The sequence below is a fragment of the Bactrocera dorsalis genome, chromosome 2, assembly GCF_023373825.1.
Source record: "Bactrocera dorsalis isolate Fly_Bdor chromosome 2, ASM2337382v1, whole genome shotgun sequence".
Lineage (NCBI taxonomy): Eukaryota > Metazoa > Arthropoda > Insecta > Diptera > Tephritidae > Bactrocera > Bactrocera dorsalis.
In genome coordinates this window covers 14,616,604-14,644,352 of record NC_064304.1, presented here as the reverse complement: position 1 = coordinate 14,644,352, position 27,749 = coordinate 14,616,604, and the positions used below count along the sequence as shown (strand labels likewise).

General features: G+C 33.6%; 1 protein-coding gene across 5 annotated transcripts in view; it reads right to left on the bottom strand.

The window, feature by feature from the left end:
• LOC105227625 (neural cell adhesion molecule 1) overlaps positions 1-27,749 on the bottom strand; it is a 291,474-nt gene continuing 263,725 nt past the window's right edge. For 2 of the 5 annotated variants that reach the window (XM_049448693.1, XM_049448692.1), the window contains exons 16-18: positions 22,460-22,668; positions 12,281-12,537; positions 1-3,361 (exon numbers count right to left, since the gene is read on the bottom strand). In XM_049448693.1, the coding sequence (XP_049304650.1) occupies positions 12,281-12,537; positions 22,460-22,668 (466 nt within the window). In that variant the 3' untranslated portion in view covers positions 1-3,361. Of the gene's footprint in view, positions 3,374-12,280; positions 12,538-21,634; positions 22,669-27,749 lie in introns of those variants that run through there. The other 3 variants (XM_049448694.1, XM_049448695.1, XM_049448696.1) reach the window with 3 other exon arrangements.

The window sequence follows — 27,749 nt, the reverse complement described above, 5'->3', positions numbered from 1 at the left end:
TTTTGTTTTTTTTTTTATATTTTGTTTTCTTTTGTATTTGGTTTATTTCTTTTTAATGTTTTCTCTCCATTTTCTCTGTTTATTTTGCTCTTTATTAGACATTTGCATTTACCTTGTTAAACTTAAATTAAATTCCTTTTGATTTCCATCAGCTACACTAGTCAAACTTAACCAAACTTAACTTATACATATGTATATGTATGTATCTATGTTTATATGTATTTATATGTATATATGCTCTAGATATATTTGTCTAATCGCTATAAAATGAAGTAATTTACAAATGATTTTGATTACTCTCTTTGTCTGTTTGATCAGTGAATTTATTCATTTGATTTTCGTTTTTATTTTTTGTTGTTGTTTTTACAGTGCTAACTTTACTTTTTAACATTTCGGTTTGGGTTATGATGAAGTAGAATATATACATATGCATGTGTGTATGATTTTTTCGTTTGTAAACGCGCTTTATGTACATTTTTTTCATAGTTAGCTTTGGAAACTAACGTTATTTGTAGTTGTAGTTGTATTGTGGGCGCACTATCGCTTAAGAGGCTTATTCCTATAGCAAATCAAGTTTAAGATTTGTAAGTTTAAAAGTAGTTTGGTTAATGCAATTTTGGCAGACACGTGTAAGTACTTGGTTGTCTAGTGGGAACTGCGGTTATTCGCTTAAAATCATTTACAGTTGGCAATTAATATTACAAACAGAGTGCGGCCGCTTTCTATTCGCTCGATGTTAACTTTAAATCTGGCTTGAGCTGTTTTTTTCTAAGCTATCATAATAGAAGTAAAATTAAAATTTATGGCACTGATCTTATGTAGAAATATAGGAATAACTAATTAGTACTTATAATAACAACTACGTAATTAAGCTTAAACATTACTTGTTAATAAAATCGTATTGAAACAAAAATGAACTTAAAATTACATTTTTTGTTTGTAATATCATGAGCTTCTAAAACCTGCTGAAACTGTTAATAGTTATGGCTACAGACATCAAACGATCAAAACCATGAACCATGCATTGATCGAAAAACGATCAGAATGCGTCAAAAGACACGACAAAGTAATTTTGTACCTCGACAATGCACACAAAGCAAAATTGGTTCAGGATACAATCAAAGTATTTGGCTTAGAGCTGCAACCCGACGTATTCATCAGACTTGGCCCCTTCCCATTATCATTTGTTTTTATCGATGGAACACGCAGAAGTGGAAAATTTTGTGTGTGATTGGTTTGTTGCAAAGACGAACTGGTATCCACAAATTGTTAAAAATGTGTAAAAAGTAATGGTGAATGCTTTGAATAAATTTTTACTTTCCCATTCAAAAATAGTGTTCCATTTTTGCAACAAAACGCTCATTTCATGCCGGTATACTTTGTGTACTACCACTTAACCGCCAATGAAAATTATTTTTTAAAACAGCTAATATTACTTTGCTGAAGATTAGAAAAATTGGTATTAATTGTACTGCAATTTTTTTTGAGGTGGGTCCACCTAACCTTTACCCCAACATGCATAAAAAGTTATTAGCAAAAATACCCAGAAAGTGCAGGGAAATATTTTTCGAATATCAAACCATGACCTACCGTAGTTATTAGTCCTAACCACTACTTAACTCAAACAACTTACTTGCTTAATAATCTATACGCCTAATTAATAATGTGTAAAACTCATAAGATTGTTTTTGAAAGAAAAATTATTGAATTTCAAATTTTGTTATAAAGATAACCGCCATTATAGCAGCTTATTGACCAGAAGTCGAAGATAACAGTTTAATAAGATTTTAAGATTGCTCCAATACTTATGGGTTTCTTGTACAGAATGTACATTGCATCTTGTAATTTCGTGAGAGAGTAATACCATTTATACTTATGTATATTAACTAATTGAACATATAGAGTATACAATGGAAAGCTTTCCAGCATGGCTCCTACTCAAATTTGGTATGCCAAAGTTTATAGCCCTTTCCCACATGAGTTAATTTTTATTGGCTTTTGCTCATTGAAAGCGCTAAAATCGATTTACCATACAAAATAAAAACCTAATTTTACAACATCAAATCTTAATCGAATTGAAATCAAGTCAAAACTCGAATGCAACTCTGTGGGTTGTTGTCCATGCTATAAATTTAACTGTCTGTAACTTTACGGGTTCTTGTCCAGGCCGTAAACTTGCATGTGTGCATTTGATAAAATAGCAATCAGCTGATGAGTTTTAGTAATTAGAAAAAATACAAAACGAGAACACAAGCAAACGTGACAGCTGACTTGTTTCTTCATTTTAAGTTTAATGTACATACTAAATTATTTTGACTGTGCGAAAGCACTATTAAATACATTAAATTTCTCACTGTAATTTCAATGTAAAAAAAATCTCTTCTAAATGTGGCCCACAGTTTAATAATATTGAGTGTGAGCTGAATATGTACCAATTAGTATATCCCAATGCTTCAGGCAGAGCATTTGAGGTGCGCCTTCAAATCTCTTCACTATTTTTCGCCTTCATACATTTGAAAAAAAATCTTAAAGTTTATTTGACTTTCTAAGTGAATTTCCACAAACTTCGGTAGAATTTCGGGCTATACTTTATTTCCTTAAAAACTCCATTAATAGCCAGCATGCCGCACTCTGTTACCAATTGCCTGTTGTATTGTGTTATATAATTATCAAAAATAAACCTAAACATACCCAGAATGTGTGTATGGCTGTGTGATGCTCATATATTATTTATATTTTCTTAAATTCATTAGCAACATAATCCCGAAAATCATTATCGTTAAAACAACTTAAGCAATAAGCAAACTTAGGCTGTGCACACGTGGCGACCAGAGTATAATTGAGTGAGCGTCCAACTTTAGAAACCGAATATAAATTTAGCAAAGAGAGCTGTTGTCATATTTTGCTCTTTTCAATTTACTCTGTTTGCCGAATTTCAAGCTTGCTTTAACTTCGAAATATGATTTGAGCGATAATGACTTCTAGAGTTACTTGTTTTCTTTGTGTGTACTCATATGCTAAATATTTACAAATTTTATAGACACTATTTTTGTATTTTTGTTTTAATTTTTGTTTCTTTATAATACTCTCAACTTATGCTAACTATGCTCTCTTAATTGGACTAAAACTTAAATTTAAATATTTTAACTATAATAACTTTACGCTAGATTTGTTTTATAAAAAAATTCGAGCTGCAATCTTAGAACATACCAAACTGAAATTCCTTAAAATGCATTGTTTCACATTGTTTTTGTTGTTGTTGTTGAGTTTTTAACTTCACTGCGGCGGCTAGTTGTTTACTTTAGCATTGGATCCATCGTCGTGAATTCCATTTCGCCGCGTGGCAAAATCAAGTCGGGGTCTGTAATGTAGACTGGCGTTGCAATAAAAGAAAACACACCACAGTTGCAAATATTTGAGTTTTTTTTTGTTGTTGAGTGTGGTCATACATTGGTGGCAAGCGTGGAGTTCGTGGAAAGGAATGTGGTGTATATATCGGGATTAGAAAATTAAATTGTGCGTGTATGGTGGTGTGGTGCAGAGGTAGAGTAGAACAAAGCGAAAGCGCGAATTAAAGTGAGTTGAAAAAAGAGTTGAATTATTAGTATTTTAAATACATATACATATGTTTATTTTTATATATTGTATAAAATAAGTGGTGCAGTTAGTGTAGTGTTTAAAACATGTATGGTAAGTTCAAGAAGCCAACTTGTTTTGATATGAGAATGAAGCATATAAGACGAAAATTCACATACGTTTTATGGCAAATAATTATAGCAAAATGTTTGTTCCATAAACCTTTTAAAGAAAATAATTATAGCATTAAAAATATTCCATAATGTTTCCATAGCAAATTTTTATAGCATAAAGTTTTTATAGCAAACTCCATCAAGTTTCTATAGCAAATGATTATAGAAAAACGTTTACTCCATACAGTTTTTATAGATAATAATTATTGAAAAATATTTACTCCACAATGTTTTATAGCAAGGGATTTATTCAATCATATTTTTAAAGCCAAATACTTATGCCATAATTTTTATAGCAAATTCTTCAAATGAAACATTTATTCTACGCTATTTTCATAGCCAATATTACAGCAAAACATGTACTTTATTATGTTTTGTAGCAAAATATTCATGCCATAATATTTTTATGGCTAAATATTTAATTCTAAAATTACTATGGCATTCATAATAATAGCAATGTTTTGTTAGCAAATAATTATAGCAAATTTTTTTGTGTTTTAAAATTTTCAAACTAAATAATTATAGCAAATTTTTCTGTCTCAAAACTTTCAGACTAAACAATTATAGCAAATTATTTATCCTATATATTTTTAGCGCTGTTAGTTGTGAGTTACATAGCACTATCTCATTCCACTTTTATAGCAAATCATTTGACTAACTTCCGTACTAAGTGTAAAACGTCATGTGATCGCTTCTTCAAAATTAATTTTTTATTATTGCACACCTAATATGTCAAAACAAATTGACTTCTTCAAATATAAGTAATAAAATAATTAGCAGAATGTTTCTGTGGTCTTAATAAATGTCACAAATTTACAACTAAAAGCAGACAACACATAAAAAGCTTTAGCAAATGAGAAATAAAAATGCATAAACAGCAAAAAAGCCAAACTGAAAATTTGCAAAATTACGCAGTGCCATTAGAAGCCATTTCAAAGGCATGCTGTAGTAATTAAAGCGAAAGGTGCTAAAGCTGCGAGAAATCACTGAAAAACACGCAAAAGTGCCGCTTGCCGAGAATCACTGCTCAGCGCTGACATGCGATCTGCTAAGTGCCGCCTTGACCCCTGAGCCCATAAGAGTACACTAGAACACTCACAAACCAACACATATACATATATGAGCATGTATTTATGGATACATGAGTGCGTGTATGTGTAATATGGCATGAGAGATATACATATGTATGTAGTTTTTATTATTTGATTTTCACTCGACGTCGCCATTATGTTTTGAGTTTATTTCATTTTTATATCGTTTTATTATGTGCGGCGCTATTGCTTTAGATTTGCTTACACTTTGCTTTTACTTCTACGGAACTGTCAGCGCCAACTCCCCGACGCGGCACTTACTCATACTTGCAACATTTTTATGCGACGCAACAAGCGTGCAACGTGCGGCAACATACATTTACTCGTATGACACACCATACGTACGTGTGTGTGTGTTTTACTCCTCTTGCAGCATACGACTGCTCTGGGCAATCGCTCGCATTCGGCTTTATGCCGTTAACTTTCAGCTTTTATATAGCTCCGTTATTTCTGTACATTTTATTGTTATTGCACTTTATATGAGAGTGCGTCGCAGTTGTGTTGCTTGCTATATGGCGTCTTACGGTCATAAAGATACACACACACACATATATATACATGTATGCGTGCACACACAGAGTGCTCCCTTAGTGAAGCTCATGCGGTTTGCCATCACGCTGATAGCATGTCGAATATTGATGTTGTTATAGTTGTTGCTGCAGTTGAGTGTGTCAAATCGCGTTGATAGAAGTGTTGCATAAATGCGAAAAAAAGAATCTCACAAAAGCGAAATAAAGAGAAAATATACCACACTTGCCATAATACAGTGCTCATGCAGCCACACACTCATATATGTATATGATTGTATAGTATGTATATATAGTATTCATGTGAAATCGTAACGCACGAACCATCAGCCACAACCAAATCACCGACTTCATCATTTCGATTACATTCAGTTCGTGCAAGTAAACCTGCTTGTAAAGGCGGAAATTACGCATTGCGCACACACACATTCATACTTTCAATACACATACATGCACTTACATATACATGTTTATACATAAATAAAAACCGTGTAACTCACAGCAGCGGCGACATGAAGAGTATCGCAGAAGCTGATTTCGATTCGGCCACCTAGGAGGGAAGGCGAAGCTTTAAATGCATTTTGGTGCTTTAAGTGCTGCTGCTTGGGGCAGCTTAAGCATTGAAGTTGCAGCAAAAAATCATTTCATTTTTCAACTTACTAACTGAAGGCATTAGAATGTAAGTCTGAAGTATCCACATGTGTAATGAAAGTCGATTCAGCACACCAGCTTATCAGGTGGCGCAGACCAAATAATTTCAGATTTTGTGTTTTTGCTGAAACGTTTTTGTATCGATGAAGTGGCAAAGAAATGGTTTGGAAAAATAGGAAATTGGATTTTTTTTGTTTAGTGAAAAGTGAGAAGAAATTTGAAAAAAAATTTTCTTCTGCATGAATATAAAAAGATTTAAATAGTTTTGAATTCATAATGATAAAGAAATGAGAGAGAGAAAGATTATTCGACTTTATTCACTGTATTTAAGGTTTCATAATATCCAATTCAAGAGACTTGCTCTTACGCAGCTATAAAATACAATTATTTAAGAAACTTCTTTCAGTTATAAGGTGAACAAAAAAGTTCCATTACATTTTGCGTGCGAAATTCAGAATGTTGGAAAAAAATCAACAATCAACATCAACTGATGATCAACACATCAATAAAACAAAGAAATTTGGGCTTCAGAATCGACGATTAACAGTCAAAGATCTTACTGGCATCGCTGAAATATCGATTGGATCAATTGTTCTTAAGAAAAGTGAAAGCACGATTGGTTCTAAAATCAGTTAAGTTTGTTGAAAAACGGCGTCGAGTTAATGTCTGTGAAATAATGTTTTCTGACTACTAGAAAGTCATGAAACGTATTGTTACTGTCGATGATTCTACGCTTACAACCCGGAAACAGACAACCAGATCAATCGACCAAATATCGTGAGCTGAAGCCGAAAAGCTGGTCAAAAATCAAGGTTATGTCAATAAGGAATACTATTTGAATGTTATGCGTTGTTTGAGCGAAGCTATTCGTAAAAAGAATCCGGAATTATGTGTTGGCCTGATTGAGCTCCATGTGACTTCTGGCTATTCGGCAAACTAAACGATTGTTCCGGGGAAACCGTTTGAGTCAATTGAAATTGACTTTAACAACTTTTCCGAGGATTAGAAGAATCGTTGGTACTACATAGCCATCGGGAAGAAATAGGCTAGGCTATCAGAACTCAGTTCTCTACTTGCACTCATAATAAGCTCCTCCGACTTCGGCAAGGTTCAAATCTAAAAAATTCTCTGCTACAAAATATTGTGCCTAAAATGACTTACGTTGGAGATAAATTGAGGATGCTAATTGAACTAAAGGGCTACGCTTGAGGAGGCTACTAGTCAAAAACTATTTTAATAATCGAAAAAAGTACATTTTCTTAACTTTGCACTTGATATGCCACATTAAATGAAGTAAAGACAAGTATACTATCGAACAGCACTGAAAAATGTGACTTAAAATGAGATTTCGGAAAAAAATCTTACCGTGAAGACCTTAAGCTTTGTGCTCAAAAAGAATAACCAAAATATCACTCAGCACTCAAAACAATAGAGAAAGCTATTGATGGATAAAGATTAATTGAGATTTGAGTTATCGAATTTTATTTATCGAAAAAAGCGTTTTTATTTTTAAATTTCGCACTAGATATGCCCCTTAATGACTTCTTGTTAGACGTGAAGACAAGTGTGTTATCGAACAATATTGAAAAATGTGACAAAAATGAGGTTTTCGTGAAGACTCTAATTTCTGATATGATCTCAAAAAGAATCAAAAAATACAGTCAAACCAATGTTGTAGGATTTTTACGAATAAACATTCCATTATTTTTTTATAAATATTTTTAGGTAATATTTTTTTCCCTCTTAAGATGAGATCAATTTGATTTCAAGGCTTTGTATGAAGACTCGAAATGCACAAAGTATAAATCAAGTGTCAATTATGCTTTAGAAATATCAGAAGGACATTTACAGTACAGAAGCGATATTAAAATATTGCGAAATATTAAAAAAAAAAATCATATTTGTTTTAAAACTAAGTTCAATTATATACAATTAAGCCTCAGTTAATATAGTTAAACACTCAATATTGTCCGACTAGATTTTTCAAGCAAATTAATTTAATAAATATAAGTAAATTCGTAACTTATAACACGCAGTAATGTGCCCTTCTCAAAATAATTTTTAACGGAAAAAATACTCACTTTGAAAGCGAAAATAACTTCAAAGCGACGCGATAGTTGCGTAACATAATGCGCCGTCATATAGTAACACCTTTGTAAGTGGCAAAGGTCATTACTCTAATGAGCTGCGCGTTAATAGTGAGCGCTGCGCTCAAAGGTCCGACAATATTATGGCATTTGACACGCAGCAAAAACAAGGATATTTTGTTACAAAGCAAAGCAAAAATTTCACAAAAACAAAAACTAAGTTATAAAAAAATATACAAAGGCATAAACTAAAGTCACATTGTGCAACTTGAGTGCTTTACGCAAGCTTTCATTGCAGCCGACGCTTCACTTGACAGGTGAGAGTTTGTGTAAAGCTGTCATTTTTTCTCAATTAATTTGACTTGATTGACGTAGCAAAGGCAATTTTTAAACAAACAAAGTATAAATGACGATGACGAGAAGAAATAGTGGAGTTGAGAAAACAATCAATTGCCTGCTAATGGCGCACACAAACGTATACACATGGCGCTCATATCTCATACGCAGCGATGTTGCGTATACGCACTGACTGTCATGTGTTGCATTATGTGTTTTGATACAGATACACCTATATTTGTGTGCTTATGTGTTTAAGCTTATAAAATGCCACACCACTTCTCAAATTGGCTCCTGCCACCCAGCTGCTCACAGTTATTTGCGTATTTAATGCCAATATTTACACTTGCGGCTGCCTAATGGGCCGCCCATCTATTACCGGCTGCCCACCTCTCTGAGCGCACGTCAGCTCGTATGCAAATAATACCTGTGAGTATTTTTACTTCTCATGCGCAAGAAATACAAGAAGTATTAAAAATTGAAAAACTGAAAAGCGAATGTTGATTTTATTTGATTTTAATTACACTCCTATTAGTTTTCATGCATTTTTTTCTGTGCACATTTTAGTAACCACAGCAGCTTACGATCGAGCTTTACATGTTGTATGCATTCTTTGTGATTTTAGGGCAAAAAAATATGTATATATTCAAGCAAAAGGAACGAATGCACTCTCAGCAAATCTAATCATTGCGGAAAATTGAGAAATAAAAGTAATAATTGGAAATAGAAACTAGAAAATGCTTACTCCAAACACACTTGCTTACACGTGCGTACATGTGTGTGTGCTAATCTCCTGTTGTATTTGCAACATGTGTTGGCAAAATCTTCAATTTACATATGTCAAATCACAGCGTTATAAACAGCTGTTGCTTTCACTTCGAGGAATTAAAAAATATTTTCAACAAATTTACCTCGCATATGGCTCAATTTCACACACTTCTCAAAAAATGCCGTAACCAATATGCAATTTGTTGTAACTATTTGCCAAATAACCAATTAAGAAAAACCGAGTATGCACACAAGTGAGTTGAAGCAATGAAAATTGAATAAAATTTACTATGTGTTATGTAACATATATTTTGAGTCAATAGCAAGAAATTAAAACTATATTGCAAGTTTCAATTTTCTAGCATAATCGAATTGGAGCCTGCTTTATTGCTTTATAGCTATATATATAGTATATATACATATTTTTTTCGAAATTGTACAGCTGAAGTTAAGATTAAGAGGAAAGTGACGGAGAAATGTAAATATTATATATCACAGTAAAGCGTTATAAAATAGTTTTCGTCGAAAGAAGGATTATATTGTATTTGGTTACGTATACGCCATGTTGGTCATGAAAGTTGTTTTCTTAGTTTCTGCATGTTTCGCATTTATAGGTACACACGAGTCATTTAATAAATGAATAAAGCGATACACATACCATGTACATATATTCATGCATATGTGCAGCTTCGAAAGTCGTCAGGGCATACCTGGTGTAACAGCGGAATTTTTGACAATAAAAGTAAATATATGTAATATACACAATTTTTTTCACAAGTTTTACAGTGTCTTCTTTAAATACTTATAAGCATACCGTTACAACTTTAAAACACTTGACATACTTAGCAAAGTTTTTATTGTCAAAAATCGTCATTTTTACCCTGTTACACCAGGTATGCCTCTGAAGACTTATGAAGGTATATCTGATGGCGCCCAAAAAGGTCTTTCACCGCAGAAATTATTCTTAGCTTTTCCGTGCATGAAACCAAATAAAAAGTTCTCTGATAGAACATACTCTTCTCCGCGGAAAGATCTATGGCCAAAAAATATATCAGGAATTGGGGAATTATACAAAGAGTTAAATTTCGTCCAAAATTTTGTTCAATTTTGGCTTGGTTACTTGTAGGTTGTTCTTTGAAACACTATATGCAGAATATGCAAGAAAAATTTTTAAGCGATCTGATCATTTGTTTTGGAGTAACCATCCAATCAAAATTGAAAAATGTAGTTCGGAGTAAAGTGGGTTTAGAGCTTATTGAACCAGAGGGCATCACTTTAGAAGACTGAAACTCAAAAACTATTTGAGAAATCCATTTTAATTTTAAATACATTATTTTTAAAGGTACAACGTTACGAACTATGAGAAAAAACGATTTTTGACTAGTTTTGACGAGATTTTAATTTTTTGACGTTTCAAGAGACTACTGTGTGATTTATTTTAGTATTTATATTGAAACCTTTTGAGATACAGAAAACTTTTACCAAAACGTTTCAATGGATGAAACAAGTTTATGGCGAAGATTGCCTATCCCGTAGCAGAGTGCACCAGTGGTTTCAATGTTTTCAAAGTGGTCTTGAGGACATAAATAAGCCAATCAAAATCCGTGATCACCGGAAATTCCATTGAAACTATGCGTGAATTCATCAAAAATCAGCCGAAATCATCATTGTAATTCATGGAAATGGAATTGAACATCTCCAAGACATCGTTTTATCGCAGTGCACGGTTCCGCACAGATTGACTGACGATCAAAAATTTCTCAGAATCCATCGACGCTTGTGACGGATTATTTGACTAAAAATCACATTTTAGCCATTAATCACTCCTCGTATTCACCTGATATGGCACCGTGCGACTTCTTCCTTTTCGGAAAAATGCATTTGCCAATGAAAGGAAAGCGTTATGCAGACGTAGAGGCTATTCAATAGGCTTGCACCAACGGCCAACGAGCTAAAACACTCGTTTGACATACTTTTGGACTATACAAAAAGCTGTATTAAAGCAGAAGAACACTGTTTTGAATAAAATAAATTGATTTTGCTGAAAAAAACCATTTGTTTTTTTTCCTGTTTACTTTGGAACACACCTCGTAGACTCCAAAAGAGGCTTCAAAAATAATCTAATAAAAGTTCTGCTACGACTCATTTCTTAAAAGCGCTTAATTTGTTAGTTCAATGGAAGGAAATGGAAATGGAGGAAAAACGTGAAAGGCGACAAATCCGCTATAGCTAATTTGCTTTCAAAATGAAATTAATTATACTAGAAATGTCAAGAAGAATTAGCCACTGAGCATTTTGAATATTTTATAATCAACTTCCTATAATTTCAAAGCAGATGATATGAGAAAGAAGTCCACACCTCAGCCAACCACCTTTTAATTTTTGAGACAACAGTGAGCTAAAGCGGTCCACATTACCGACCGGTACGAAATGACGGCTTTGAATCTCAACCCAATTAAAGTCCAAACATTCACGTCTTTTATTCTTCACCAACCAGTCAAGCCATTGGAGGCTGTACAAATACTTCCAAGACCTTTCTTCTATTATAACACAACTGAAATCTTGTGGAAAGAACAACTTAGCTGTTGGTAGCGCTCTAAGTGGCAATTAAAGACACGTGTATTACATAAATACTGCAAAAAGCTGCTAAACTTGTTCAAAAAAAAAAGAATTTTTTTCTCCGTTAAAGTAACGGTAACTAGTCGAATTCCACGAGTACTCTGGCAATCAGTAAAGTTGAAGGAATTACGAGAGACCGAAAAGTCAGAACAAATGCAGAAATAAAAGTGCATAAGGAGATGAATTAAATGATTGGAAAGTCGTAAAATTGTGCAACTGTATGTTGGTATGTATGTGTGTGTGTGAGAATATATCGACCTACGACAAAGCACAACCAAAGAAGCGGGCATAGGTCTGTCAGGTTTGAATTTATTAATTAGACAAGTTGTTGTTTTTTTGACTACTGTAAGTATGAGTGCTTGTAAGTCTGCCTGTCTGTCTGTCATTTTGTGTGTATGTGAGTTTGCATGTGTTTGTGTGTGTGTGCTAAGTGATAGTCGAATTGTACAAACTCAAACATCACTGCAGCTCTGATAAATCAGTAATTTCTGTTGCCTTCCATTCAGTGGCGCCATGATTTTGTTGCCCCTGCCGCCGCACGGCATGCACAGGTAGGGGGGATAACGCTTCGAGCGGCTGACAGCTGCAACACCCGAGCACTGCTTGCACTTGCCGCTTGTGCTGCCGGTGCCATCGCTTGCTGTGACTGTGAAATTGTTGCTACTGCCGGCATTGTTGGTGCAATCAAGCAGAGGTATTAAGAAGTCGCCTACGAGAAAATTGTTTTTGTTGTTTTCTTTTTTGCTTTTTGTGAGAAAAAAGTTGGAATAATTTTCTATGGGGGAAATTTGAAGATTTTCTGTTGTGACTACTACCAGCGGTAAGGTAAGAAGAGGAAGTTGGAAAAAGATGAGTACAAAATCGAATCGCTTGAATAACATTTTTGATTACACAGGGAGATAGTAGGAGTTAGAAAAGAAATTGAGATAGAGAGTGAGTGAGAGAAGAAACATAAGGTTTAACAAACGCTATGGCAGCACTAACTAATTGCTGGACTAACTAAGAGGGATATGTACGTAACAAGAACGAACAATAATTACTCAACCTACGCAACTTCTCAAATTTTTCGGAAAAGTATGTATGTATGTATGTAAAAGAAATTTCTAAATACTTGGTTCATCTAAAAGTTCAGTAAGTACTTTTGGCTTAATTGTAATATTCGAATTACACAGCTGCTCATATCGGCTTTCAGTGTATGTATACATGGTAAAATGTGTATTGGGTGGCTGGTGATTGTATTTTATTTACACAACGGTGCAACACTAAGTCAATGTTCAATGATGGCTGTAATGTAATTGTAAGTATTCGCATTGCTTATTTTGTGACTAAAGTGAGCGAAAGATACAAAGTCGGCATATGAACTGTTCTTTGATTGAATTACTACAGAAATTGTCTCCTACTTGTACTAAAATTATGTGAGCTTTTATCTTTCACATAGCTATGTCAAAGCTTTGGTTGACAATAGACTTTTGCTTTCTCAAATGCCATAAAATCAAAAGATTCAGAAAATGTATGTATACATGTATGTATAAAGTACACTGTTTGCTCTAAAACAGAGCTTGACAATATAGAAAAAAAAACCAAAAAAAAAGAACAAGAAACGCGTCAACTTCGGGTACACCGAAGCTGTCATACTCCTCGCAAATAAAGAAATTTCAATATAATAATTTAAATGAGTTCGTTTAGATTCTATTACAGCTAAAATATATAGCGGAAAGTTTCTTTAGATATTTTAACATTGACTTAGATAGTAATCCATGCAAGTTAAATTTTGTGAAGATTGAAAGAATTTTGACTTGACTTTGAGTGCTCAGTTTGTATGGCAGCTATACTTTTTAGCGATCTGATCTGAGTAATATCTTTGGAGATCGCATTATTGCTTTAGATAATAATCCGTGATCCATCAAATAAAAAAGTTTCCCTTACAAAGACTTGATTCTATGTCAGCAGTATTGTTATATTGGGCACAATAGATCTTAGGTCGCTGTAAAATCCTCATATATTTATTTTAGGCTATCTTAGTCTGATATCTGCGGTTCCGACAATTTTTGATGTGGAAAGGATCTGTGTGAAATTTTAAGCCAATATCTGAAAAACTGAACGAATAGTGCGCGTATGTTCAGTCGGACAGACAGATGGACATGACTAAATCAGCTGAGCTCATCACATTGATTACATATACACAGCATCCGATAAACTATGGATACGAGTACACTAACTCATTTCTACTAATCTTTGAATATTTCTTCCAAATGTTCGAAAACTAAAAAGTTGCATATAAAATTAGTACATTCTGTAAGTTAGCAAGGAATAACAGTACGATTTTGCTTCGTTAGCAGAATGTAGACTTTTTGATGATCACTTGAACTTTGTACGTGATAAAAATAAATGTAACTTGACAATATTTGTGCTTAGAGTTTCTGTGTATAAATCATTTTTATACTATAAATATCAACACGAAGATAGGTAAATTTTCACTATTTTCATATTATATCAATAAGCGGTTTTCGTCAATACTTGTAAGGTTCTTAGTGAAATGCCAAAGCTACAGAAATAAGTGTTGATTTGCGAAAATTGATTATTCAGGATCACCAATAGTAACTGAGGTACGACAAAATCGCAAGCAAATATTAATATGAGCAACGTCACAGTTCAAAAAGTGATCAGAAGTTACAAAAAAAATGGTGGACTAGAGAATGCGGTAAGACTAGGCCTCCAAGGGCAATCATATCCGCGAATAGACTGAAATAATGAGGGAAGTGGAGAAACAGCGACTCTCATAATCCGATTTATTCAGCAAACCTTTCAAATTATTGTTTCTGAGCGAACAATTCAGCGTAGAATACGAGAAGATAGTTTTTCCAGTCGTTACAAGATCAAAAAACTTTTAATCAGCAAAAATAACTTGAAGGTGGGATTGGAATTTGCCAAAAAGTACTATCAAATGTCGCCAATATTTTGGAAAAAAGTAATTTGGAGTGAGGAGAGTAAATACAACTTAAACTAAACCAACTCCAAAGTACAAGTCCAGTTACGAAAGAATATTTCGATAAAAATTTCTAGAGCATTTATGGAAATACTTGGATGGTAAGCTCGAACGAACTTCTTGTCGTTCCATTAAACAAGAGATTTTTATTAGATTTGAGAACTGTTGTGAAAACATACCCCAACCGATTCTTCAAAGCTTGGTAGACAGCATGCTTCAACGTGTTTTGGTTGTGGTTAACGCTAAAGGTGGCAACACTAAATTTTAAAGCACTACTTACATATAATTTTATTTCTCAAAAGACATAATTATGGGGTCTCCGATCTCTCCTAAACCACAATAATTAGATTATCTTAATAAAAGAGTGTTTCTGCGTGGAGTTCTTCTTCAATACTACTTTAATATGAAGAACACCTCCACCTAAAATCATCGTATTTTAGTTTATCGTACGAATCATCAGGATTTCTGCTTGTACGTTTCTAAAAGAAGTCGGTTATGCATCGGTTTGTGAGTGGGGAGGAAAAATGGATCCGTTATATAGCCACATGAGAAACTTGGTTAAACTGCCAAATCGACGTATATCAATTATCATGACGCCAAGATAATAAACTGTATTTGGTGGGATCAGTAGGCTTTCTATACCATAGCTTCTAAAACTGGGTGCAACCTTACATGGAGAACACTACTATTAATAACTAATCAAACTGTATTCGCGAATAGTGCTGCATGAACGATGACAAATTATTTAGAAACAAAAGCTTTGAAGAGTTTCGTTTTTCTGACTATCATTTGTTACGGTAAATGCAGAATGCCCTCGCTGGCATACAGCTCCCATCAGAACCGGGTATCACAAGTAGACCTGACTCATTTTAGGCTACAACGCAGTTCATTCGTGATAGAATCCACGCATACGCAAAAGATGGGAAGATGTTGTGACTACAGACATTTTTCTTGAATAAACGTTTAAATTTCAAATACTATTATTGGCAATACGGGCTTTTAGAAAGCTCTATAAAGTAGATAGGCTCTTTTACTATTTCACTCAGGCTCAAAACAGAAAAAAACCTAAATAATTTGTTTGTATTTTATGCCGAACTAAGCTTATTACTAGAGTAAATCATGTTTTTCAAGGGTGTGGGTGGACGAGGCACATTCTAGAAGCTCATACCGTTTGCAGAAAAACGCGTTTAAATATTTAAAGAGCGCTGAAACTGACTGAACTGAACGCTTCGACACTACTGCGAATGGAACAGGGCAATATGAAATTTTTTCGCTGTTTTATTAATTAAAGATACTACGCCGTATTTTAAGCTAGCAATTACCGACTTTTTGAAAATTGTATGGTAAATCCCCTGACAGAATGGTAAAGAGATGGACGGATGAGAGGACTAGAGATTGTAGCAGACCGTCGTCATTGATCTTCTACTGAATGGACGAACCTCTGAGTTGGCGATGGTTGTAGTGGCTTTTTATCGAAGACAAATAATAAATAATGAAATACTGCCCAAATTGACTACGTATAAATCTTTAATATTGCTCTCTCACGGAACGCTTAGGCCGATTTTCCATTAAATTATGTGATGTTTCAACAAATCTTCAAAACTCCGATCTATATTTAGCGTACAATAATATTCAAATACATAAAATAATAAAAAGTGCCTCATTGCAATCACCACAGCGGAGGGAGGAGGGTGGCACCGCGGTTTGTTGTCTCTCAATTTGTGCAATTGGTTCGCCCTTAAATACACACATACTATAAGTAAATTTATTGAAACTGCATGTGTAGGCGCAGACAAACACACACACACACATGTGTGTGAGTGTGTATGTATTTGAGCGGTATATTTATTGGCGTGCACATGTGGCACTAACGGAAATGTTGCACGTAAAGTTTATTTAGTTGTCGGTTTGGTGGACACCATTGTTGATGCTTTCAACTTCATCATGTTGACATCAAATAACAAATTGTAAACTTTCTTGTTATTGTTGTGTGCGCTTATTGTTGCCGCTGTTATTATTGTTGTTGTTGTAGAGAGCTGCTTTTGCCGGCCATTCAGTGTTATTCGCGTAGCTCAGGGCCTCAACGATGTGCGCGCTGTGGCTGTCGTTTGTTTTGTTGTTATATCTCATACCATTGCTGTTGTTGTTATTGTTGCTGTTATTGCGGTGAAATGCATTTTCGATTGTTGTGCAATTGTTACTTTTCGTGGCTATTTGCGCGCTTTATTGCGTATTTTTGTGTGTGCACACGCCAGTTCAGCAATAATGTTTTTGTTGTTGTAGCTTGCAAGTTGTGTTTTTTTTAGTTTTTCATTGTTTTTCAACTGTTTTTTTCTGCCGGCGTTCTCTTTGTTGTATTGCAAATGTATTTTTCGTGTTTTCGCCATGATGCAGGCCACAAACTGCTGAGTGCAACAACAACCAACATAGCAACAACAACAGCGGCAGCAATCAACAAAGCTGGCCACAAGTGCGTTGTATTGTACGTAATTTATTACACGCCCACACACTCACGCACATAAATATGCATAAGCGTTTATTTATATGCATAAGCACACACACACACACATACATACACAAATACACAGTCGCTTTCGTAGCCAACAATTATTGCCAAAGACTGAATGGCCGACTAACAATAAATGAAATTCAAACAATGCCGCGCACAATAAACACAAGCGCTTCGGCGGAAAAATCGTCGGCCCCAATCGTGCATGTCCTCGAGTGTTGCATAATTGAAATTTTAACTTCAATTTCCAATAGCCGATGGAGCGGCATAAAAGTTCGGCGCGCCTGTCGCTTTGAGCCAACATTTGGGCTTAAGTGCCGCAGACGCTGTGGGTTGTACGAACATCGCATTCACCGGATGTAATGTTTTTGTACAGCAACAAAAACATATAATAAATCGAAATGAAGGAAAATTAAATCATTAAAAATACGAACAACAAGGATTAAAGAGCTACACAGTGCCGTGAGCGAACGAGCGTTTGCACTTTAGGAGCGATACTGTTTGGTGGCTTCACATCGGCTGAATTCGAATTGATATATTAAAGCAGACATAGAGAAGCACAAGGTAGTATCACGAACACGAGTATTTGAGTGGCATAAAGTATTTAGTGAAGCTCTTAAAGACTTCGAATTTTTACCGTGTACGAGACGTACATACATCTCCGATAATGGTTATGTTGTAGGTTAGGTGAGGTTAGATGGCTGATTTGGAAAGATCGCATGTAAAAGTTAAGGGAACAGTGCTTGAAAATCGTTGTGTTGGCATCTGAGATATAGTAAAAGATCTCAACATCTTTTATGCATCGGCTCAACACATTTTGGTTATTGTTGTGGATGTGAAGCATTGCAATACTAGCGTCGTATCAAAAGAATTGGATCTTGACCAAAACCACGCCATTTGGAGATCGCAAAAGTAATGTTTGATAATCTACCTGTGGACCAGAATGCTGGATCCTTGTAACCATATGTGATGTACGACAGGGCACAATAGACCAGTAGAGCTATAGTCATGATCCAATTAGAAATCATACATTTTCATTCAAGTAATTTTGTACGCAGACAAAATATGTATATACCATACGAAATAAAATCTTCAAAGTAACTATCCAATAGATGGCGCTGATTTCAAAGTATCGCACAAATCCGTAAATGAGAGAAACTAATGCACGATTTTCATTCTGTCGTAGGAAAGAATTTCTTTGAATGAAGGGTTGGTCATTCGGTCTAAAAAGGAGTGCAGAAGAACAAAAGGGCACGAGTGAAGTGTTCTTACTGACGGAGTTTAACTGAAGTGTTTTGAAGAACAAATACGTAATTCTCAAAATGACAAATACTTGAAAGAAAACTGACATATGGAAGATGTCGTCACATAGAATACTGGTAAGTAGGGATTAGGACTTTGACAAAGAGTTAGTTCTATGCCTTAAAGCATTATTTAAAAGATTATATTCACTTGTGAATTTCCAGATAACTTTTTCGGATAAATCGAATTAGTTCACGAAACTCGAACTTTATTGACATGCAAGTGGAAATAATTTTTTAATACATATGATTTCAAGAAAAATATTGTCCGAGGGTGAATAACCAAAATCCAGCTATTACTGAAATTTCTGGCGTTTACGGAGAAATCTACACACTTTCGTTACTGATCGCTCATATAAGAAGATATGAGTTAAACAAATGTATGACCAACAATTGTAGATGTCAAAGTGCTTTGAGGCAGTGTTTTGTCTGGAGACGGATTGAGAGAGAACGCGAACAAGTACTCAAATAGCAAGTAATATGCGACGAATAGTTTTGGAAATAATTGGTGTACCAAAAAGCTTTATGTTACTCAAAAAGAAACTTTTCCAATAAAGGATGATTGTCGTTGTGCTGATAAATTACGATTTTTAGAATATAATGAGCATAATGGAGAAGTTTCTGCTACATAACGGAACTTTTCTTTATATAAATTTGCATTTTAACCTTTCGAGGCCAAATTTTTATTTTTGAATACATTTGAACTCAAAATCTCAGACTTTCACATATTTTGGTGTAAGTAATGGTTATGGAAAAATTAAATAAAATATTGCAAAAAATAAACAAATTCTATAAATAAAAAATCTCATACGAGTACTTTTACAGGGAGAGCATCGTCCAATATATTTATTAAGCTAAAAACTATAATTTTTAAGCTGATACTATGACTAGGCAAGTATACATAGTCTAATCAATTTAACATAATCTTATTACATAGAATGTTACTAATTTGATAAAAATATTTGTACAATACGCTTTTTATACATTGACAATGGCTTTGAAAGTATTTACACAAGCAAGTAAAAATTGAAAAATAAATTGAGTGAAATAAAATTAAAACTTAAAATAGAAAACTACACATATGCTTTATAATTACATTTTTCACATGCCAACAAAGTAGAAAATAATTACAACAAATGCATCACAAAGATTTTTCAAAATTATAATTACATAACTAAAAAGATGCCGAAATTTTTGAAATTCTATTAAAAAGTACAATAGTTTTTGTTTAGTAAATAAATTTTTACAATGTTCATATTTTTTTATTCATTCGAAGATTGAATGAGTAGTGCAATATTTCGGTCAGATGGTGTTAAAAAATAAGTCGATTTATGTCAAGCTCGTTACTTTGACTTCGAGTTATAATCTGTGATTATGGTTTTGATATAAATTATTATTTTATTTGATTTTACTTCTCGAAAGTTATATATTGAAATACATTAAAAAAAAGTGTGAAATCAATCGATCAATCTAGCCTGAATCGATTGAACTTATTGTTAGATAAAATGCCAAGTTTATTAATACATATGTTTATGTATACATACATATGTATGTTCCAATAATTTCGATACAAAATAAAATATGATGAAAATGAATCAAAAATTTTCACCATTTAAAACAAAAAACTTCAAATTAAAAAATGTTTTGAAAATTTTCAAAATTAATATGTTTTATGTTCAAAAATTTTTATAATTAAGTAAATTTAAAATTAAAAAAAATTTAGAATTTAAAAACTTTAAGTTCGAAATTTTTAAAATTTTGAAAGAAAAACTATAACTAAAATATTATTAATTCTCAGAATTAAAGAAATTATAAAATCGAAATTTTTCAGAATTTAGGAAATTTTAAGTTCGAATATTGTCGAAGAATAAAATTTTATATGCAAAACATTTTATATATGAAAAAGTTCAAACATTTTAGGAATTATGGTAAAATGGAATACAAAAATTTTACAGTTTAAGAAATTTAAAGTTTGAAAATTTTCAATATTTTAAAATTCATATTTATATAATTATAACTAAAAAATTTAAATTTTCAGAATATAAGAAATTATAAGTTCGAAATTTTTCAGAATTTTAAGTTTGAATATTTTGAAAGCATCAAACTTTTAACTTAAAAATTTTTACAAATAAATTTCGAAAATTTTCGTAATTAAAGAAAATAAAATTTAAAAAAATTTCAGAATTAAAGAAAACTTAAATTCAAGAATTTCGAAAATTTTGAATATTTAAGAAACCATATTTAAAATTAAAAGCATATATTTTAAAAATTTCCAGAATTAAAAAAAAATTATATACGAAATTTTTCAAAAATCAAAAATTAATTCTTAAAAATTGTGATAATTAAACAAATTTCAAAATTCAAGAAAATTTATAAAATCAAAATTGAAGTTTGAATTTTAAAAATTTCAATACAAACTTTTATAATTAAAGAAAATTTTTAGGTAAAAATTTTTGAAATTTAAAAATATTTATTTTAAAAATTATCAAAACTTTAAAAGTCCAAAATTTTCAAATAATACATATAGTTAACTTTCAAAATTTTAAGCCAAAGAGATTCAAATATTAAAAATTAGGGAAAATTTAAATTCAAAAACTTTCAGTATTTACGAATTGGTAAGTTGCAATATTTTCAGAATTTAGAAAATTATAAGTTCGAAAAATTTTTGAAATATAAAAAATCGTATTTAAATACTCTTGTGTTTGAAAATATTTTTAGATCAAAAAATTTTCGAAATTTAAGGATATTTAATTCTAAAATCATCAAAGTTTAAGAAGTTCGAAAATTTTCAAAGCTTAATAAATTTTTAGCTAAAGAAATTTTGAGTTTAAAATTTTAAATTCAAAAAATTTCAGAATTTAAGAAGTTGTTCGAAAGTTTTCAGTATTTGTGACCTTGTATTTAAAAATTTTTAACATTAAAGAAATTAAAAGTTCGAAAATCTGCAAAATTTAAGGAAATTTAAATTAAAAAAATTTCAAATATTTTAAGCTTGAAAATATAAGAACAACAAAAAACAATTTCTAAAATTAAGAAAGAATTTTTTTTAAGTCCTATTTTATTGTAATTTCTAACTTGTTATGTAATTCTATTGGGATTGTCCGCATAATAAATGCAAAAAATGTCCACTATGAATTTTATGGTTTTCTGCGTTGAATTCTCGGCAAATTTGTTGTTGCAAATAAAGTTATAGAATAATTGAATGATTTCGAATCGAGCAAATCAGTGTCTTTACATGTCACTCTACAACTACTTATTCGTAATAAAATTCTAATGCAACCGCTTTCGAACATTGAATTGCAAGTACGAATACAAATACAAATACAAACACAAATACATAGAAATAAGTAGAGCAAAGAGAAAGCGGAAGGAAGTTAGCGCAAAATATCGAATTGAACAAGTTTTTTACAAAGCGACACACATACATACAATAAACAAATACATATACATTTAAATAAACATACAAATAAAAAGACAAATAGAAAATAGTAAAAGCAACTTTATTGAATTTTATTTTATTTTTACACACACAAATACATACAACAGACGATAGAAGACAGTTGGGGAGTGGTAAGAGAAAAGTTGTAGAAGCACTAAAAGCAAATAAAGTGGAGAGAAAAAAATGTGTAAAGCAGTAGAAAAGTTTCAACTAAATCTACTACAACTACAACTAAAACAAAGATTTGCAAACTAAATATAGTAGTAAATACAACACACACACATATATACATACAAATTACATAGTTATCAAAGAGAGAGTAGAGTAGAGTAGAGTATAAAACAAATTTTGCAGACTATAGTTTATTAAGTATAGATTTAGGTATTTTGCTCGTACCATTGAGGCTGGGCTGTGCGTACTGTATGAAACCCTCGGAGATGTAGTGGTGTTGACTGCTCGTTGTGCTGGCGCTGCAGCGCGGCCCCAGCGTCGAGGGCAGCACGCGTGCCGCGCGTATGTCGGCGGAGCGTGTACCGGCCAGCGCCTCTTCGTCGTTCAGCGCGTCCTCCTCGATGTACATGGACGGCACATCACTGCGGGCGGGTCTGAAAAGAAACCAAAAAATAGATATATACATATTAGTTTGGTGATTGATTATCATTTTTTTTAGTAGCAAAGAAAGTAAATTTTGTGAGTGCATAAATTGTTGGAATTTGAGTTAAATTAATGAAAAATTTTCGTGGCATTCATAGTAGTGCTCTTGGAATTCGACTAATCGACTAAGTAGATTAGTCAGACAGGGCATTAGTCGAATAATAATATTTGGCTTTCAGCATCCGATTAACCGCTCCTTTTCGACTATTCGAATAATAAACGTTCAACATCCACCAATTTTTTCTATGTATCTGATTTACGAGGGCAAGACGAAATATCTCCTGTCATCAACCAAACAGTCGTCGCACTCGCGACTTGGCTCTCACGTCACTGTTTGACAGTCATAACTTTGAAGTTGTAGATAATTTCATCTATTTAGGAACCAGTATTAACACCACAACAATGTCACCTGGAAATCCAACGCAGGATAACTCTTGCCAACAGGTGCTACTTCGGACAGAGTAGGCTTGAGAAGCATCCTCTCTCGACAGACAAAACCCAAACTCTAAAAGTCACTCATAATTCCCGTCCTGCTATGGTGCAGAGGCTTGGACGATGTCAACAGCGGATGAGTCGACGTTGCGAGTTTTTCGAGAGAAAGGTTCTGCGAAAGATTTATGTCCTTTGCGCATTGGTCACAGCGAATATCGCATTCGATGGAACATGAGCTATACGAGATATACGACGACATTGACATACGCGAATTAAGACACCGGCTACGCTGGCTAGGTCATGTTGTCAGGATGGATGAAAACACTCCAGCTCTGAAAGTAGTCGACGCAGTACCCGCCGCGGGAAGCAGAGAGGAAGAAACCTCCACTCGTTGTAAGGACCAGGGAGAAGGACCTGCTTCGCTTGGAATATCCAATTGGCGCCACGTAGTGAAGAGAAAAACGACTGGCGCGCGATCGGCTATAATCGCGTCAGCGGTGTTCTACGCCAGAAACGGAGAAGATATGAGTTTATAGAAACTTAGCAGTATAGTAAGGAAATATTTTAGACTGTTTTGATTTCAAATGATTTTCATTTAGTCAAACACTCGCAGCCGAGCAACTATTCGAATAGTCGTAACATTGCGACTTAATCGGTTAATATTCATACGAATGGTTACAAACCAGAAATTCGAATAATTTTAAGAGCCCTAACTCAAGCAAAATTTCGAGAAAAATAATTTTTATTTTCGTTTATTTTCCATTTTAAAACTTTGCTCTGTTATGCGATTACTGAACCTCTTTCCACAACCCATTTTTTTATGGTCAGCAGCCCATCTTTTCAGTTATATAAAGCTGTAGATGGGCGAATAAATCGCCACAGATAAAATTCTGATTTTACAACAGATTGATTGATTGAAGTTTTGACTTTCTGACCACTCATGAGGCATACCTAAGCATTAACTTCGTCTAAGGGTATCTTTTTCAATAAAAAGAAATATAGAATTTTAAAGGCCATCACAAAAGTCAACTGTTATCTTTGTATCTCCCAAGGATTTATGATTAAGAAATGATCAGATTTGACTTCGTTCACTTTCGGCCAAGTAACCCCGTTGCTAAGGTTACGACTTCTGAAAGGATATAGGTTTATTAAATTACGGATCAAAATTCGTCTGGCTCATTATTGCTTGGGCTTGATGAGACCAAATAGCGTGAATAGATTGGCCCACAGTCTCAGTGTCTTAACCGATTTCATTCCCCAAACTTCAAGTATTGTTTAAGAAGTTATTCAGCTTTGCTTTCCTTTACGTATGTTTGAATAATTGAAGTACAGTCTGTCAAGTAAGAGCGTGGTCGACTTTACCGACAGTTAATGAAAGATTTCGCTCTAATTCCTTTGCGAGCCGTTAGAGGGAAGCTTTGTCCTTCATGTTTTGTCAACAAAGGTTCAGTTATTGTTGATCTTTTGAAAGAGAATTACGTTAAAGGTCATGAGTGCTAAGTACGCGTCGCGCTACGAGGCTGTGTTCCTTTGCATCCACCCGAAAGGTCCCAAAATGTCGCAATCAGCGGCTGCTAAATGCAGAAGTGGATACAGCGATATATCATGGCTAAAAATGTCGATGATTTACCAGAACGTGGCACGATAGGAAAAGTGAACAAAAAAATGAAAAAAGGATAGTGAATCTGTTTTCGCGGAATCTTGCTTTAACACTGCGGCAAGGACAAGCAAAATTAATGGCAAAAGGTTTAGATATATCCTACGAAACTATCCGAATCCCTTCTTCATACTCATGATCTGAAATGACGCAATACAATGAAGAAGCTTCTGGTAACTGAAAAACGTGTGACAAAGCGCATCAGAATTTTGATAGAGATTTTGAAAATGTCATTTTTACTGTTCTATATGGGTACGTTCTGTCCTCACGCAAAGGCTTTCTGCGAACGATGCAAACGACGGTTCATCAGAAAAAATGAAGATTGGATTCTGCAGGAGGACAACGATCCTAAACACCGCAGCAAGCTCTGTACTCAGTGGAAAACTCAATCTGACATCGTTACATTGGATTGGCCGTCGCAGTCGCCCGATGCAAACCCTATTGAAAATGTGTGGGCATATATTAAGCAAAAGCTTCGTGGAAGACGCACATACACTTTGAAGCTGTTGTCTTACGAAATTCGTCGGATCTAGCGATCCTTACCACTAGAATACGCATCAAATTAGTAGAGAGCATGCCTTGGAGATGCCAGGCAATTATTGACGCCGGTGGTGACTGGACATATATTGACCAAATTGCAGCATTGTTTATAATGTGTACAATTTATATATTGTATAAATATGAAAGTTTCATAAATAATTTTTTTTTATAAATTATCCCGACCACGTTCTTACTTGACAGACTGTAGTATATCTTTAATTCAGAGAAAAGCTAAAATTCTTTTGTGGAGCGTAAAATCTCCGCACTAGTAATCATTCTCGTAGTAAGCGTAGAATTTTGAAATTTGATTTTTACCGTTCCATAGAAAAGCGCAGCAAAATTATGAAATTTAAGCTTCAGTTATAAAGCCAAAACCACTGCACGATCAGTGTTTAAATAATAAACCCATCAACGTGGCTTTATTTGCGAAAATTTTGTAACTCAATCGCCAAACAATGCGCACAACGGATTTTTAAGCGAATTTTTGTTTTCGGTTATGTTGTTATTACCGTTGTATTATGTAACCGAAAACAATGCGCAGTAATATCTTAAATAAAGCAGAAATATTTGTATAAATTACTTGCGCATTTATGACCGCATCGTTAAAGTGAAATAAAAAATTTAATAAATAAACAAAAACAAAAGCAAAACGGTACAGCAAACAGCGCAATATTCATATTTTTAGACACACATACAGTTGAAAACAAAGATGCATATTGAAAAAATGCATGTGTGTGCGATACGCTGTTCATCGATAGCGGCGCATTATGATTTAAATTCATTGATTGTTCCAACAGCAATCGTGAGTTTTGTTTTTATTTTTTTACGCGTTAAGTTTTATTTATTTCCTCTTTCGGAATTATTTAAATTCTTTGCTATTATTGTAGAAGGTGCAGTCACTTGAAAAATATTGCATACTTTTGTGCGCGCGGTGCCCAAATGGAAAGATAGCTTGGAATTTTCGATTTGAATACGAAAACTTATTCGGTAGCATATAGAAAAATTTCTATAAAATCGTTGAAAATATTCAAAAATAATTAAAAAAAATATTTTTTAAAATTTATAAATTTTTTGAAATTGAAAAAAATTAATTTAATTCTTACGCTTCATCGGAATAACGAGTTTATAATTAGATAATTTTTAATGACACAAATCAGCAATGACTTAAAAAACATCAAAGGAGTGATTCTTATTTTTAATATTTCAACCAAAATTTTATAGTCAATATTTATTAGTAACACTCTTTAAAAACAAAAATTTAAACAATCTTTTAAAACCTCATCAAAAATTTCCTAACCAGAATTTGTACCATTTTTGAAAACCGCACACTTTATTACGATCGGTGAAATTGGTGGCGGAAATCGAAGCGAATAACAGCAACAACAAGACAACCAACTGCGGTGACCGGTTAATGCAATAAAAACTTTGCTGCATGCCATAAACAATAGAATGTATGAAAAGACAAAAGCATTAACAACAACAAAAGCAAAGAAAATCAAGCTGACGATTTCCGTTATGTTGTGGCGGTAGCAAGCGTCAGTGGCGAAACGGGAACCGTGGCGTGTCCTGTTTACATTTCGACTATTTCGGTCTGCCACGAATGCGTACACACGTGTGATTTTTGTAGCAACAAAAACAACAAACACACACATTTATGTGACACTGCTATGCCTATACATGTATGTGTGTGTGTGTGTGGCTGCGTACACAAACACAATGCAAACATCAATACAATACTCACTTCCGACAGTTATTTGAGCTGGAAAAATTATGAAACCACACAAACGAGCAAACAGACAAATACATTCACAGAGGCAAGTAAGCATGAAGTGGTCTGCAGTGCCAGCGAAGCTTAAAGATTCAGTAAATTGATCAAAGTCTTTAGTAGATAATATTTAGGGTCTTACAGAATTTAATTAAACGTTACTAAAGTGGATTTCCATTTTATGTTGCTTTCTAAGTGCATAAAAATATCCGTTCTTCTAGGCAAAGGGTCCCTAAATATGCATATACAAATATTGTTTTAATCTAACACTATCATCCTTTTAGTGCTGACTACTAATGGGTAGCTTATCAATTTAGTAAACATTACAGAAATATATCCGAAAGGTCTTCGAATAGCTCTCTGCACCGAAGAAATAGTGCCTTATCCACTGCCTACTGGATCTGCGGTAATCTACATGAAGATTGTGCGAAGTCAGATCTGCGAAACTAGTAGTTTAGATACTTCTAAACTATCTATATATGTACATATATGTTCCACACGACTGGCCACCGTCTGGTGGCGACAAGCGCCCACATAATGGGGCTGACGGAACGAGAGGACTGCTGGAAGTGTCTAAAGCAAGGAACCAGAGAGACAATGGAGGATCTCTTGTGCACTTGTTCTGCACTGGCTAGAGT